General features: G+C 41.6%; 1 protein-coding gene across 1 annotated transcript in view; it reads right to left on the bottom strand.

Moving 5' to 3' along the window:
• The window catches only part of fbn2b (fibrillin 2b), a 55,107-nt gene extending 39,259 nt beyond the window's left edge, over positions 1-15,848 (bottom strand). The window contains exons 1-4 of the mRNA XM_028403978.1: positions 15,715-15,848; positions 13,289-13,609; positions 5,693-5,775; positions 5,481-5,582 (exon numbers count right to left, since the gene is read on the bottom strand). Coding sequence (XP_028259779.1) covers positions 5,481-5,582; positions 5,693-5,775; positions 13,289-13,467 — 364 coding nt within the window. The 5' untranslated portion in view covers positions 13,468-13,609; positions 15,715-15,848. The remainder of the gene's footprint in view (positions 1-5,480; positions 5,583-5,692; positions 5,776-13,288; positions 13,610-15,714) is intronic.
• Between the last annotated feature and the right edge of the window lie 808 nt (positions 15,849-16,656).

The following is a 16,656-nucleotide window of genomic DNA, read 5'->3' as shown; positions in this document are numbered from 1 at the left end:
TAAAACATCTTAAGTGTTAAATAAATAAAGATTACTTTTAGAGGCTCTTTGCCTTGCCATTAGATTTGTACAATGTCAGTGTTTCTTTCTATAGATCAACGGACAAGGCTTAAAAGCCCCCAGGCTACAAAACCAAAGCTAATCAAGCAGACTCTGGTAGGCAATAAGTCGAGCCAGCTGTATGCTACAGTCAGCCAGCCAGGAATTTGCTGAAAGGAGAGGAAAACTGGGTTAGGGGCTGAGAGGGAGAGAGGGAGTTGGTACAATGGCAAAAAAATGAAATAAAAAAGTAAGTGCACATAGAAGTAAGGTGAGAAAAAGATCAGAGCTGTAGTGATGTGAAACTATGTGACCTTACTGCAGGCAGAGTGAAAGGGTCACTCCAATCAGTCTCAAAAAAGTAAGAGCACTTCCTTGATACAAACTAATTGGTGTTCCGGGCAGCCTTCTGCTGAGCCAGCTTTTAACCAAGAGCAGAGAAGACATCTATAGCACTGGATGTTAAAGAGCTGTATTCTCCTGCCGTCTCACTGAGGCTCACAGGGATATTTTACTATACTTTAGTCTCTGTGTGCTTTGACTTTTCTTCCTTCCTCTGCTTTCCCCCTATAACCTCTGTGCCTTTCATGCTCCTCTGTCTATGTCTTAATCTCAAGTTCAACATTAATTTCCTCTCTCTCTATCTTTCTCCGCCTCTCACTCTCTCACCATCTGCCTGTTTGTATCTCTTTCTTTCTTTAACATTTCTGGCATGCAGAGCTTTGCAGTAGGGAGGAAATGACTGAGCTTCCCTCATAGCTCAGTTTGTCTAATGAGACTCTCTGATTTCGCACACTTGCCAACAGAAGGTATTCCAGCCACTATCATCCAGCCACCTATTTTGACTGTACCCAGACACACTAACTATGACTTGTGTAAGTGATAATAGGTGGACACTTTCTTTAGGTAACTTTTTTAACTCACTATGATCAGCCACGCCTCTTACTGGAAGCTCACACAGGACAGGGTTCAGTTACATGAGTCAAACTTGAATCTTGGATTCATTGTAGTTTAGTAAAGGCAAGAGGTGTAATTCACTGAAACAGTCAACAAAGCTTTCATTTGTTCCACATATTTTAATGCAGTCTAAGGAGTTCCTGCTGACTTTCTCATGTGCGCACTTGGCTGTCTCTGTGTACAGATTTGGCAGCAGCTGCTTTTGTCTAACGGCAATATTGGCCTTTGGTGATGAATTAAAACAAACAGTTTTGGTCTGGGTTTACAGGTCAGTGTAGTAGGGTGCTGTCTCTCTCTTCTTCTTTACTCTAATGGGAGATAGATCAGATTCTCTTTTTTCAGCTGTATTTATGACATGTGTTTAGTGCTAAACTACTGGCTCTCTGTCTTCACTCAAGGCCAGCAATAGAAGCTGTTGTGTGAAAGATGAATAATGATCACAGTGAGCGATTACGGTTTTCCCAACCATGGAACAAATCATGGAGAAAACTGTTCCAGCACAATCCAAAATAGACTCCCCCAGAACTGAGGGCAACTTGGGTAAACTCCTGAATTTTTCAATAATGCCTGTATGCCCACAAAAACATTTTAAATAGGTCAAGGATGCATGAGGAAAGACTCTGGTTTAAAGTCTCTGTTTGCCACCAGGAATAAAGGATGATCACCAAGTGACTGGAAAGATGGAGAGATACTGGTCCATGTTATATGTTTGCTCAGTAAATAGTTGGAGGAAGGAGTAAAAGGATGGAAGGAAGGAAACAGGCACATTTGGACACAGAAGGAGATGATCTCAGTGACTTTGCCTCCTCTGTGGCACTAAGGTGGAAAGACATGGTCCATCCCAATGACCCGTGCCTGAAAAGCTGCATGTGTGGAGCAACAGGATGGAGGGGGTTGTTATAGAGTTTATGTGCACGTGTATCTTCCAGACGTCGAGCTAAAAGTGTTGGGTGCAGTGTCAGAGAAGCTACAATGCACCTCTGTATTCTGGCGGTGTCGTCGGTAGGCTGCTCACATCTGGGCGTTTTTTATGAGAGGCTGCGAAACACAGGAAGTGCCAGCTGGTGTGTGTGTGTATCTGTGGCTGCATGTGTGTCTGATGGAAAACTAAGGAGCTTTATTGCTGTATTTTGCCCTGATTTACACATGCGCCAGGGACCAGTGACAGGTCAGCCTCTGTTTCATGGTAGGGCATTGTAGTGAAACCGAAAGCTGTATCAGACGCTGTCAAAGCATGTTAAAGTCTTCTATTATAGGAAAAAAACTGATGATAGATCTTATTTTATTTGCCTAACTTGTTTGCTGGCTTATACCTAACAGAACAAACATCTTTGTGGTCAAGATGGATGTGCTTGAAGTAACATGGTATCTAATTAAAAAAACTTCCCCAGGGCTCACTGCTGCTCCTAGTCAATCACCAATGGAAGCCTGTCAGTCTGAAGGCAGCTGTTTCTCAGCATTAGGGCGAGAACATCCCTGGTAATGATTTTGTAATTATGGTTATGGGAAGACAAGGTTATAAAGACAACCCTATACAATCCTCAGCACAGCTGCTCTGCCCTAAATTGTCTGTAGGTTTATTACAAGGGTGACTTTGAGTGTGAACCCTTGTAGTTTGGGAAGTGACAGCCCAGGTTATCAGGAAATGTGAGTCATGGCCACATTGGCTTTGCAAAGTTTTTACTTTTCTCTTTCTGGAAGTGTGTAAATTTCTGCCAGGCATTCCACAGAAACATGTGCCGTAATGTTCATTGGCTAACAGAGATTCCAGGAAGAGTCATTAAAGAAAATCATCAGTATGAACACAACCATCACAACTGTGTTGCCGATTTATTTCAGCCTCTGCATTCCATGAGCAAGACGTTGAGGCATAAAGATGCTATCTATAATCCTGAAGACCAGGGTGCTAGAATCAAGCTGTATAATTAAGGCAGAGGAAATTGTTGTTTCAGAATGGATCACCATAGTGCTGCAATTTGTTTCCAACTGCACTGAATTATCCTGTTAAATGGTGGACTCTAGCCAGCAGCTGAATTTGGGGGTAAGCACATACAAGATCTGCAATGAGTGTTAACCTTTTCTTGGCCTGGCGTAAAGCCTCTGAGACAAATAACGGTGTGAAAAATAATTTTGAGCATGGTAATTTGTTAAACACACCTAAAACAAAGAGTCTGGCTCAGAGAACCCTCCCAAGCCTTATGATATGTTGATAAAGACTCCCAGTCATCCAGGTCATTTGTTAGAGGTTAATGAGGGCATTTTACTGCCTGTCCAAGCAGCCTCATCAGTTCTGACTGCTTGGTGGTCAGTTGCCCTGTTTGAAGCTCTAACACTGACAAAGCAAACACAAACTCAAGCATCCTATTACAAATCAGGAGTCGTTTCAGACTATTTGATTAGAAGAGATGCAAAAACATAACCAAATTACATGACCTCCGTGGTTACATCGGGTCATCCAATAGCATTTGGTAAACTGATGGGGCTTTATTTTATCTCAGGTCATAAAGCTGTTTGACCTCTGACATTGATTAAAGCTGACACAGGCTGTTTTAACAGCTTCCCTATATGCTAATCATGAATGCAAACCTATAGAAAAGCTACCCTACATCCCAGCTGAGTAAAGCTAAGAATCTAAAACTAAGACGTTTGGACAGTTCTGCCAAGCTCTCTCGCTCTAATTTATTACTTTCCCGGGCCGTTCATGCCCCTAAGGAACATGACTTCATAGCTTTTGCCAAAGCTCTGACTCTGCAAGACATCTGTCCTGCCATACAGGTCAGAGGCGTTTTTTTTTTTCTCCAACCCGCCCTGTGTGTTGCCCTTCCCCTAAAGCCTGTCCTCACTTATGGCTGGAACAGATCCTGTTTTACACCTCTGGGTCACAGCCAGATGATGCCTTTTCTGTCTGTTTGAATTTAGGTGTGAGTGTCTATGGAAGTGTCTTGCTGTGTGTACAGTGCAAAAGGAAGTAAAAATGTGTGTTACTCGGCTTAATGGAATGTGAGCATGTGTAAAGGGGTCTGGCAGGGGCCAGGCGTGACTGACGAGCTGACTTTGGCCTACTAAAGCAGTGAAGCTGAACGCATTGCACGCTACTTAAAACACACATTGACACACAATGTGCATGCTCCCACAGCGGTGCTTAACGACAGTGTTTTCAGCATGTCATGCAGCATAATAACTTCATATTTAAACCCTGAACACACTGCAGTAATCTCACAAATGTGATTTCACACATTGTGCATGTGCAGTAAAACACTTCACTCCAAACACACAGACACACATCCTGAGTGGCCTGTAACTAAGCCCAGCAGACTTAGCTTGGGCAGCCAGACTCTCCACATTAATCCTGACAAACCCTGTGACCTGCAGGCCTGGACTCTGTTCATTACTATTACATTAGCTGCACTGCTATTCTGTGTTTCTCTTAGAGGAGAAAGGTGTGACCATTTGATAGTCAGAGGCACTGAACCTACTCAGTGTATTGTATCTGTTTGTTAGAATCCTGTGTTTTGGAAATTTTCCTCTGGATTTTGGAAGTGATCCTAAAGGCAACTATTTGTGATTTATATTGTTGGTTTTTTTTTTAATAAATTTGTAGAAAACTGAAGTGTAAAAATGGCAATTCACTGTTTTACATGCACTGAGAGCTGGACTATGTCTAGGAATAGTTGAGAGCCAGGATTTCACCGCTTCTAGCTGATTAGAGGTGCTGGTATGCATCTTTATTATCTTCTGACAGAGCTGTTTCCTTCTGTTTTCAGTCTTTATGTTAAGCTCAATTTCACAGAGAGTGGTATCAATCTTCTAAGCCTTTCCAAACATAAAGCTTTACAGTGTTTTTCATTCAGCCATTCACACACCTGCCATTAAAAAAGGGGTTGACTGCCTTCTGGAGCAGCTTCATGTTCAGTGTGGCAAAAGGAGCATGAGTTGAAGCCTGTCATTGGTGGATAGTGGTCCTGCTCTACCACCTGAACCACAACTGCCAAAATTTACAATCTCAAAACACACAGTAAATGTCAAAAAATCTTATGCGTACTAGTGCTGTGCTAGTACTCCAAATTGCCCCTCATTTGTGTCCAGTTGTACTCATTTGGTCTACTTTCACCTCATGAAGGGGCTTGAAATTTAAGTTACATTCCTCAGACCTGAGACACATAACATTGCTGATTCTGTTAATGACGCAGCATTCTGCCATGCAGGCATAGGTCACATGTTCCTCACAGCCCATGATTGGAGCCACATTTTTCACATAAATGGAGGTCATTCTGACCTTTCTGTATCTCCTACCATACCGTCTGCATGTCCCATTCCTACCTCTCTGTGAACCCTGTCCATATCCAGGAGTCTGCTTCTTTTTTGGTTGTGTTTTGGTTGTAATCTTGTTACACGTTGTATTTTAATATAAGATTGCCTTTGCAATTTTTACTATCTATTACTATGTGAGGGGTTTGATGTGTGTGTTGATAGTTTTTACTGACCTCCTGCTCCGGCTCCACAGCTGGGAGAGAGCTGACCATTCGAACAGGTACACATGTTGGGTCTGGAACAGAAGCCATCTCCACATGAATTTCTACAAATGGCTGTGGAGAGAAAGAAGAGTGTATTTAATATCTTCTGCCATAAATCATAACATGAACAGATTTATCCTAATTTGTTCTTATCTTATATCAAAGAGGATGGAGGCACTTACGAACAATACACTGGTTCCCTCCCGGCAGAGTCTTCCAGCCTGGACAGCAGTATGAATGGAAGCGAGAGCCACACACATTGGGTCTGACAGAAACATAAAAGAACAAACAAACTCACTACTCACCCAGACCTCCCAAATATATTTCAGCAAAATCCCTAAATAAATACACACAGTTATGAGTTATTTTCCAAGCTGCCATGACCTGCATAGCTTCTGCTTTGAGAATAAACAAAACAAACTTTGATACAAAGCCTTCTCAAATGATGGATGGGGTATTTTCAGAGAGGGAAGGAGGAGAGGAAATGTGAGGGGCCTATGGCATAAGTAGTAGCATTTTGTTTTCTTTCAATGCTGCTTTGTAAACTTGGAAAGACAGGATGTGTAAAGTCCTCCTTTCTCTAGAATTCCATGCCTTGCTGTCCTGTCCTTTCTGGCAAATATCCAGTGAATCTCCTGCTCGCCCCTCTCAGTCGAGCTCTGATTCTTTGCAACAATCTTTGACCCTGCCTGACAGATGTAAGAGTCATCACATCTTATATAGTGCTCGATTGGCCTGACAGGTTAGCCACAAAGTTTTCCTCTGAGGAAATGGCTAAACCACATCGCGGGTTGACTGGCTCTGCTCACACATGCACAAACACACACAAAAACATGCTGTGGGACTGAGGTCTGCAGCTGCTTTACACGCTAATGTGTGCCTTTTTGTAATTGATGAATAATTGCACACTCACTTATAACTCGGTTTATTTAGAAACTGAGTAAAACCTCATCTTGCATCAGCCCAAATGCATGTAAGTGAAATACTCCACCACTGTATGCAGTTTTTTAACAAACTGAAAGAAACTATGTGGTCACAATAATGATATCCTTAGTGACCTTTCAAAGCGTATAATGACGAGTGTTTGTGGTCATCTGTCTTGGTGGTTAGTTGTTTGCATTTGCTGATGGCTTGACTGCATCGAGGGACCACATATTGTAAACTGGAACAAAGCCTGACACAGAAACTCATGGTAAAGTCATTTGCCACAGAGATCATGACTCTTTGGTCCAGACAATTTCTGAACCCATACATAATAAATGATATCCTGGGATTGAGATTTAGATTACCCAGTGTTTTCTGATGATGACCAACTAATGAAATTACAACCATACAAAGATTGGCAGAGTAAAGGCTCCTAATGCTCAAGCTTGTAATTCCATGCAGCTGCATAGCATCTTTTATTTGACCTTATTGACTTACAAAATGCCATCTTTTAAATTCCATGTATAGTTTAGGATTTCTATCAAATATTTTGATGCTCATGCCCCATCCAGTAAAGCTCTTTGTTTCAGAACTTTAGAGCAAATAAGACATTTGCTGTCATATCATATGTCATATCACTTTCAGTGATAAACGTCATCAACATTTTTTTGGATAGCAGTCGGTCAGACCAGTCACTGCTCAGTGGAGAACTGCTGACAGCTGTGTGTGTGTGTGAGGACAGTCGGGAGACAACAGTGAGAAGTGATCAGTTTGGTTGATATTAGCTTGTGATCAACTTTTATAGACAAATGATTCTTTTACCAACTCATCCCCACTCTTTCCAATTTTGACTTTATATTTCTTCACTGACATTCATAGCAGGAGCCTGTTAGCTTAGCTTATCTTAACATTAGGACTGCAAATGAGGGATTTGACAAGAAGTTATATGCATGGGGTATTTCTTCACTATAGAGCTGCATGAAGGGCTCACTCTAATGAACGTCTGAAGTTGCACCTTTACGAAACAGATGACTTTCTTCCCCTCCTCACCAGACAGACTCTATACTATCCCTGGGTTGTCACCAGGTAGATGACAGCTGGAGCTTGAGTCCCTGATGGATGGAGAGCATTGTACACCTCTAACAACATTACCAGATGGTACATGGGGAAAGCGGACAGGCAAACAGGTGGGCAGACAGACAAGATTTATGTAGATAGAATTAGTGCTTAGACAAAAAAGGAAGATATAAATTAAACAGAGAAAACAGAGAAAAGAAGATAGATAGATAGATAGATAGATAGATAGATAGATAGATAGATAGATAGATAGATAGATAGATAGATAGATAGATAGATAGATAGATAGATAGATAGATAGATAGATAGATAGAAGTAGGACGTTTTATTAGAACATTGGTAGCAAGTCAAACATGATGGCTTAGAGGGGAAGTGTAAAGAGAGGAATGGCGATTAGGAGGAGGGAAGACTGGGCGGTGGGAAAGGAAAAGGAGATCAGTGGGAGAGAAAGCAAAACAAGTTTATGTTGAGAAGAGGAGGAAGCAGGAGGAGGAGTGGGAGCGGAAAACTGAGATATGGAAACGAAGTGGTGAGCAGCATGAGCATGAAGAGGCCAGAGACCTTGGTGGGGGTAGAATTTCTGGGGTAAACACACTAACCAAACACTGTTTAAAAAAATACAGAAATGGAGAGTGCTGTATTTCAACACTTAACCTTTAGCTAAAATTCTTCCCTGATCTATTTCTCCACACCAGGTTTGAGATGTTTTCACTTTTTTTACAAACCTGGGGCATGTCAATATATGAAGGATTATAAGAGTCTGACCCAGAGGTCAGACACTTTTTTTTCTTTTTTCCCCCTTTTTCTCTGACGTTTTCCTCCAGGTGAATGCCTGGTCTCCTATCACTAAAAGGAGACTTTAGAGGGTGAACCAAAGTATCACAAAATGAGAAACAGCCATAAAAATGAGTTTAAGCCTCAAGGGGTTTTCCTCAATATTGAAATGTTTTACTGTTCTCAGAGCTCAATCTAAAGAAGATTAACTCTTCTGTGGCCATGTCACTCTCTTTAAAGTTGCTTCCCAGTCCGTGGATTGCCCATTAACTGTCATTAATAATAGTTAAAGCTGCCACTTCATCAAAGAGGAAATGTGAAGAATAAACGAAGAATTGTACTATAATCACAGTTGAAAAAGATCCACATTTTACATAGATTTAATGACACTTAGTTGGTCAAACCACTGATGAATCATTACATACTGTACCGCAATCAAAGAAACAGTATAACAAAAAACAACCGATTAATTAAAGAATGATTTGTTGCAAGCTTTCCTGAGACTGATATGTTTTCTTTGTGGTTTCAGCAAAGACTTAGATAAAATTAGAAACTGCAAAATAAACAAGTTTTGTAGCTCTGGCCTGAGGGGTCCTCTTCACACAGGAATCCATATGGTCAAAGGTTAAGGCAGTTGAGAGCAGCCGGTCTCTGCTGACCTACAAGGATAGGGCCAGAGCCGGGCAGGCAATGACTACAGACAGTCTGTTTCCAGAAAGACACTGACCAGAATTTCACAGTTGCCAGGACTGCAGGTCAGGTGTCTGTGCCTGTGCATGTGTGTGTCAGTTTACAGGTCATGGGTCAAAGGTCATATGTCTGGTATATGACCCACCCTCAGGAGAAATGTTATGTATTGCAGCCTCTAGCAACAGGAAGGGATCGAGTGCACAGAATGACCTAACTACAAAGGATGTAAATACACTCTAAACACCTATGAAGTTCTGTTTGTGAATATTATTTCACATAAAACAAGCATTATCACAAGTAAAATAATATCCATATATGAATGTCTGTATGGGTGTCACTGGGGATTTGCTATGTTTACATTGTTTATATACAGTTTATATAGCATTTGGAAGACAGAACACGCAGGAGAAGGAGATGACCTCATTTTCCATGTACTGCATGATCCCAATATGCAAAGTACTGAGTAACTCATCCATCACTATAAGTGAGTATGTAACATTTGGAATTGACTGGCTAAAGTTATTACAACATCTACAGCAGTAAATCAGTAAATATTATGGTGATGTACATTTGATGACCCTTCTGACTGACAGGAGATTACCACTGTATCTTATATTGTGGTCCACCACACAAACCCCAGACAGGATATTGTCCTATTAAATAAAATAAATGACTTTCTTAACCGAGATGATTTAACACAAAGCTTGTGATAATGACATCACATTCAGCAAGTGATTGTAAAAACAAAATGCAGCTCTGCACATAAATGCACTAATGAAGCTTCTATAAATGTATGCAAGTCTTTTCATAGAGACTGACATTAAGTAGAAACCACTTAAATCACAGACCACATGCCAATCAGCTGTCTGGGATAATCCTGCTCTCAGCCTGCACATATAGTAAGCACAGAGTACGGACACATAAAAACCCAAAATGGAACTAATACACATAAAACAGAAGGAAACTGGCAGTTTACTTGTGCCAAATATAAATTCTAGTCAAGCGCTCTTCCTTCTGTCTTAAAAACACTAAGATCCTGTATGTCTGAGGTAAAGTAGTTTGTCCTATGGTGGAATTCTTTTAACTACTGTAACCCATCTAGTCCATCAGGGTGGTATTGACATTGTCCTGGAAAGAACTCCAGTGATTAAATGTAATTCTCTGCTTGAGGGCTGACTGTCTGCCAAGTTAGCCAGCATTCAAGGCGTCTCGGCAGAGCCTGGTGAAGTTGTGCCAGGCATGGCTAAATTAAAAAGCTGGACATCTGAAGAAAAGAAAAAAACTGGCTGAAACATGCAAGCGATCTTATTAAACAATAAATATTAACTTCTTTTAGTTGGCAAGGAGAAAGAATAAAAAGCCTTTCTGTGTATTTGCCTCACATGATTTCGTCCTACCCACCAGATAGTCAATCACTCATCGAGTTAAGCAGCCCAGACTGCCAACCAGCCTGCCTGAGGTCTGATCAGATACCGCCTTTGAGTGGACTGATGCCAGGCTGCAGTCTGCAGTGGGAGCCAATAAATCAGAGTCAGTCAGCATCAGACCCAGCGCTACCAGAGACAGACCAGGGGATATGGTGCTCGAGCCAGCAAATAAACAGTGCACCCCAGCCCAAGGCCGGTGTAATGACCATCATTAAACTAACCTCCATCTCCCACACAGAGAATCTGTGAGAGCCCATACTGTTTCTGACAGTCCACATAGAAGTGCAGATACACATGTATTGTAGTTAATTTGAATGAGTGAATGTGTTGTAAGAAATTTCAACAACTCCTCTGTATAAAACACTTGGCCTGCGCTGTACAAATAATAAACAGCCAAAACTCTTACTCATCATGGGCTTTCTTCATCCTCAGGGCTTCTGTCCAGAGGACGTTAGATGATACATGCTCACACAGAGATGACTAATTTTAACTAACTTCAGATGAAAACTCTGTGATTTTCAGCCAACATGACTCAAACAGTAACTGAAAATAAATTCACAACACATTTGGCCTGACTGACAAAGTTGATGGGAGGTATGTCAGAATAATTCAAGAGGCAGTTACCACACAACACCTAGAAATCTAATAAACTCTTTCTTGCATGAAAATGTAACAGCTGTCCTATGGTTTTGCTTTATTTGTTATATTATCCCTTTAAAACTTAAGCTGTTTCACCTGCTGTTTACTTTTGTTTTGATATAGATACAGATATAAACACAAAAATGACATACACAGCCATTTGAGTAAAAATATCATAAAATGTCATGTGGTTTATAAAGGGCAACAAAACTCAGTAAACAGGAGTGGAGGGCTGGATGATAGGAATAACATTACTCCGGGCTACTGAAACATGAGCTCGCTCCAGTTTCATTTTCACTCAAGCTTTGGTAAAGACATTAAAAACTACTTTGCTGGTTAAACAAAAGATCATGGTTCAGATTAACAGAGACCCTTTCACTATATTGAGTATGTGTTACAAGCTTCTCCCATCTGCAACAAGCTTCTCTGCATTTTTTTCTTGGCTGCAGTGATCACATCCCAAAAAAATAAGTGTAGTCTTTCTGATTAGGTTATCAGTTTCAGTTGTTGCTGTTTCGTCAGGGTTAGGCAGTAATACGTAGGTCTTGCCGAGAATAACACTTTTAGATTTGTGTCGTGTGGTCCAGGGTAGCACTTTGGCTCGCTGGGTTTCAAAGATGCTGCGTAATCTCATCATCTATCTACTTCATCTCACAGAACTATCACTGCATGAGCATTTCATGTTCTAGTGCTTCCAAAACTTAACAATGTAATGGAAAAAGTCTCCAGGCTTTTCTTACTTGTTCCCACAAACAAAACCCCACAAATAATGTGCTATTGTGCAAGTTCTCCTGGTTTTCTGACTCTGGCTGCTCACAGCCTGTGAATGTGAATTATTGTTCAGTAAACTGGTGTATATCATGTTTTGAGTTAGTGGTTGAATTTGTGGCTCTAAACACTTGATGTGTCAGACAGGATCACTCTGTCGTAGTAGACACAAGGATTGCCATGCTTACTTAAACTTTGGTATAAAATGTCTCCTTCCAATATGTCCAAATGCATTTTTTTCTTTGTTTAACATGGACACATGCCTTCCACATTAACCAGAATGATTGACAAGACAGCCAAATCTATTTCTATTACACAGCAGGAACTCTCACTGTACACTGTTTTTAGAGAAAATATCAGTTCTTTGACTTAATGTGAGCTTTACCCTGTAATACTAATATGCCACAACTAAATACAACTCTGTTTTTTATTTATTGTCATTATCCGTCTCACCGTCGCTCCCAACTTCTTCCTCTCATCTCCACACTTGCTCCTTGTCTTTCCTACCTTCCCCGTTATTCCTTCTGCCGCTTTGTCACCTACAGCAGTGAAACAAATGCCCCTTTTCATACCCCCCTCGGGTGATACGAATACCTCATTTCCTGTGGCTTGGCACTGGGGGAAACTATAAGCTAGGACAGATGGGAGTCTGATTGGAATAACTGATGTAGACAGTGAAAGCGGGCTTTGACAAAACATCCTTTGTTTTTCAAGAAGAGGCGAAATATACAATGAAAACTCTTTGCTGCACTGACATATATTCCACACACAGATTCATGGTGTTTAGGCAACACAGTGAAAGAGTTGGCCTGAACAGGCAGTGGAGGAGGAGGGTAGTGGGGTTTGCAGCTGGTGAGTGGTGGTGTTGTGATCATTGTTCATTTCACTGGATACTCCCCACATATAGACAAATAAACAACTTTAAAAACACACACATGAACACACAACATGTGTGCCTTCTCACATACACACACTAATCTCCCTGCAGCAGTCCTGAACTACTTTGTCCAACTTAACTAATACAGTCGGGTAGGGGAGGGATTTGTGGGTCATGCTTTTCACCCATTATCCCCTCCTGATGTATAGAAAGCTGCTTTTTCTTCCTGTTCCCATGAAAATGTCAATTTGCTGTAAGTACACGAGGAGATTTCAGTGTGGCAAGCGGCCTGCTAAGGTCAAACATGTGCTGTTTTTGAGAAAACAATGTGGTAGTATTCAGCTGCATAATTTGGTATAAGGCAAGGTTGGCCTCAGCCCAGAAAGCACAACAGTTGAAAGAGAGCTGCCAGGAAAGCAGAGAAGGGAAGCCATTCCAAACCTTCTCCAGATACAGCTACAGACATTGTTTATGCAAAACCAAACTTAATGCACTTTTTCTGTGTAGAGCTCTTCATAAAAGCTTGTATATAGTGTTATAGATAAACTAAACTGCATTATGCTATGTATTTGCCCAAGACAGTGACACACACAGATGCTTACCCTCTCAGTGTCTCCTGGCCACGCCGACGAACCCGCTGCACCTCTCTCTGGTCCACGCTGCCAGTGAAGCGGCTAGCTTGGTACGGTCCATTCCCAGTTTGATCACAAGTTACGTGAAGCACCCCAAGGCACACTGCCACCCATCCCAGCAGCACCTGAGCCAGCTTCCCTGATCCCATTGGTCGGCCTGGCTATCCCTCCAACCAAATCACCGCCGTGCTACCGCTCACTCTCTGACTCTGCTCACCGTATGGACCCAGACTGAGCAGCGAGAGCTAGACCTGGATCCAGACCAAGTCCTGGTGTGCACTCCAGTCGGGGCTAGACAGTGGGAAAAAAAAGATAAAAGCTAAGGATGATGAAAAAAAAACACATATCAGACTTACACTGAGTGTGAAAGTACTTTGGCTCATCTCACACACCTTTTTCATCAGCTCTCACAGAGGAGTGCTCTACTACACCAGCATCATCCTCAAATGTTTTAACCCTTACAAACATACGACTCCAGTGGAAAATGCTTTTCAGTTAAATTACCCACTGATGTTTTTTTGTGCGACATGCAGAGTGGTTTCATTAAGAAAGGAGGAAACACATGAGCTGAGGGGATGAATAAAGGACAACACACAAGGAAATAAGAGAAACACTCACATCCTGACTTCTAGCAATCTGTTTTCACTATACTGCACTTCAAAGCAGTCTCATAAGTGGTTTATCACTCAACAGACACCAAATACTGGATAGTGACTACAGACTACAGCGAGAAGAAGCCACTGATTAGAAAGACATGTCAGAGTCAGTAATCCAGGTCTGTTCAATAGTAAAGCATTCTGACATTACAATCAAAGTTGTTATAAATGAAAACATGTGCAGACAGTGACACATAATCTTAGCTGCAACACAACACTGCAGTGTTCATCCATTTTCAAGGACTCTGGGAGCTAAATGTATGGAATTACTGGCCTAAATTGTTGCATTGGGACTAGAGGGAGCTAGAGAGGGGAACAAGGCTGGACAGGAGGTAACAGTTCAATCAGATTCAGCTTAAAAAATGAGTGTCAAAATGTTAACAATGACCAATTAGTCATCCATACAAATACACTAAATTGAATTACTCCCACTCTTGTTCATTATGTGATTTATGGAGACTGCGATTGTAAATCAAATTATTTTTCTTGATGTGCTAACTCCATTTGCAGCCTCGATAGTCTTACAAGCATGTCCTATCAGCATTACAGTATATTAAAATGAAAAACCTCCAACTGCATTAGAAAGCCAAGAGGTTTATTTTTTTCTTCTCCACCTCATTACAGACCGCAGGTTTAACAGAGAACTGTGGGCCCCTGGTGATATACAACCTCAGCAGACCCAACCTCCAACGCTCCAGCCATGGCCCAGACCACATTACATATTTGAGCTGGACGGGGGAAAGAAAAAGAAATATGGTCCCAGATCCCACTGATTCATTTTAATGTAAGAGGAAAGATAGATGATGAGGGAACTCAGTCAAGTATGCAGAGGAACAGACACAGAGAGGAGAAGTATATAGAACTATATAGTAATTCACCTCTAAACAGAACTAAATGCACTTAAACTTAGCACACGTACTCTTTGGTGGCCTGATATCTCATGTTGTATCGATTATTCTTTTTTTTATAGAATAATATTAAACACGAAAAAACGTCTTCTTGCAGCTGGAGGCGGGATCAGTGCCGAACAAAAGAAATATGCTACATCAATTCCCGAATGGAAGCTCTGCTGAGCACTTCTCCAACTGTGCTGTCACAATAAAGCAGGTAAAGCACACAGCCTGCATTATCAATCCAACACCCAATCACTGGAGCAAATCAACTTAACATTCCTTCAGGGATATCAAGGGCTGAAAGTTCACTAATGAGATTATATCTAATTCAGTTTGCGGGAAGAAAAAAAAAGTGTAAACCAGCCATTAAAGCCATCTGCTGCAGGCTGGAAGAAAAACAGATATGATTTTCCACTATATTGCAGCGCAGAAACGAGCTGTGCATGTGTGCACAACTTTATGAATGGAGACAAAAACGCAACATCAGCTCCCACTCGCTGAAATATAAGATAGTCCCAGATGGAAAAACTGCTTTAAAAAAATCCGCTTAAACCACACTCAAACAACACAAGCCATCAAACTGTAAAACGTGACTACGACCTTTTTTTTTCCAGTGTGTTTTCCACAAAAGCCGGTAAAAAATAGTGCAGCTTCCGCGCTTCATCCACCAAAACTTTTTATCTACCTTTCTGCAGCTTAAACTCTTTATTTGGCCCCCCGTGTATTCAGCAGCCATGCATGAGGAGATAATCTTCCGTGAAACAACGGGCTTCTTAAACAATAGTCACTATCAAAGCCATTGATATTTTTTATTGTATTGTCAAGAGATCAATAATGCGCACAATACCTTGCAGCAGCTGGGGTGCCGTGGTGTCGTGGAGACCAGTCGGAATTAGAGACAGGATATATGTGCCCCTGAATGGAATATTGAACTATAGCCTTGTGTGAAAAAGAGAAAAGTTAGGGAATTGCCCTGTTTGGAAGAGGGGAGGGGACACAGAGAGAGGCACAGGCAGACAGAGGGAGAGAGAGGGAGAGGGGGTAGTAACGGACTGCAGGACAAACCCACATTCCTCAAGACTCCTAGAGTTGTTATAACAGGGGCCAAGCAGCTAAACCTTCACACTCTGGCCAAGATGGCTTCACTATCATCACTCTGCCAAAAACACTCCTCCAGCTGTACCAGGGGATGACATAAGAGCCTGACCAGGTCAAATGAGCTTTGGTGATTTGCATTAACGTGAGTTTGTGGAAAGTTAGCCAACAATGCCAAATCAACAGAGACACTAATGTCAGCCTTTCAAAGGTGAGGAGGTCATGATGGCTCATTAAAATAAAATGAAATGAAATGAAGTGTAAGTCAGCTGCAGATCACAGACACAATGACCAACATGTTGCTTCAGCGTGTCAAATTTACGCTTGCTGTTCAAATAGTCCTGCTATTTACTGCCTCGGCCCACCGGTGCTTGTGATTGACACATCCTTGTGCTTTGTTGCCGCAAGTGCTGATAGGAAGTTAACATTGAGAGAGAGAGAGAGACGCCATCTGGGTGGTATATTGGTGAGGACAGCTGAGCACATCTCAGATGTTGCTACCTGCTGGGCTGATTTCAGCACTCTTAAAAAAAACGGTTCAGTGTAGCTTCTAGAGAGGAAACTGTTGTGGCTTAAACAAACTGCGACAACCAGGTGATGGAGAGAGGCCTGCAGGTTAAGTGAAGACCAAACTTTGTTTTCACTTGTAATTAAACCACAACCATATGTGCCATTTGCAGACAAGACCAGACTG

This window comes from Parambassis ranga, chromosome 4 (genome assembly GCF_900634625.1).
Source record: "Parambassis ranga chromosome 4, fParRan2.1, whole genome shotgun sequence".
In the NCBI taxonomy this organism is placed as follows: Eukaryota; Metazoa; Chordata; class Actinopteri; family Ambassidae; genus Parambassis; species Parambassis ranga.
Note: the sequence above shows the minus strand (reverse complement) of the source record. Positions and strands in the feature narration are given on the sequence as shown.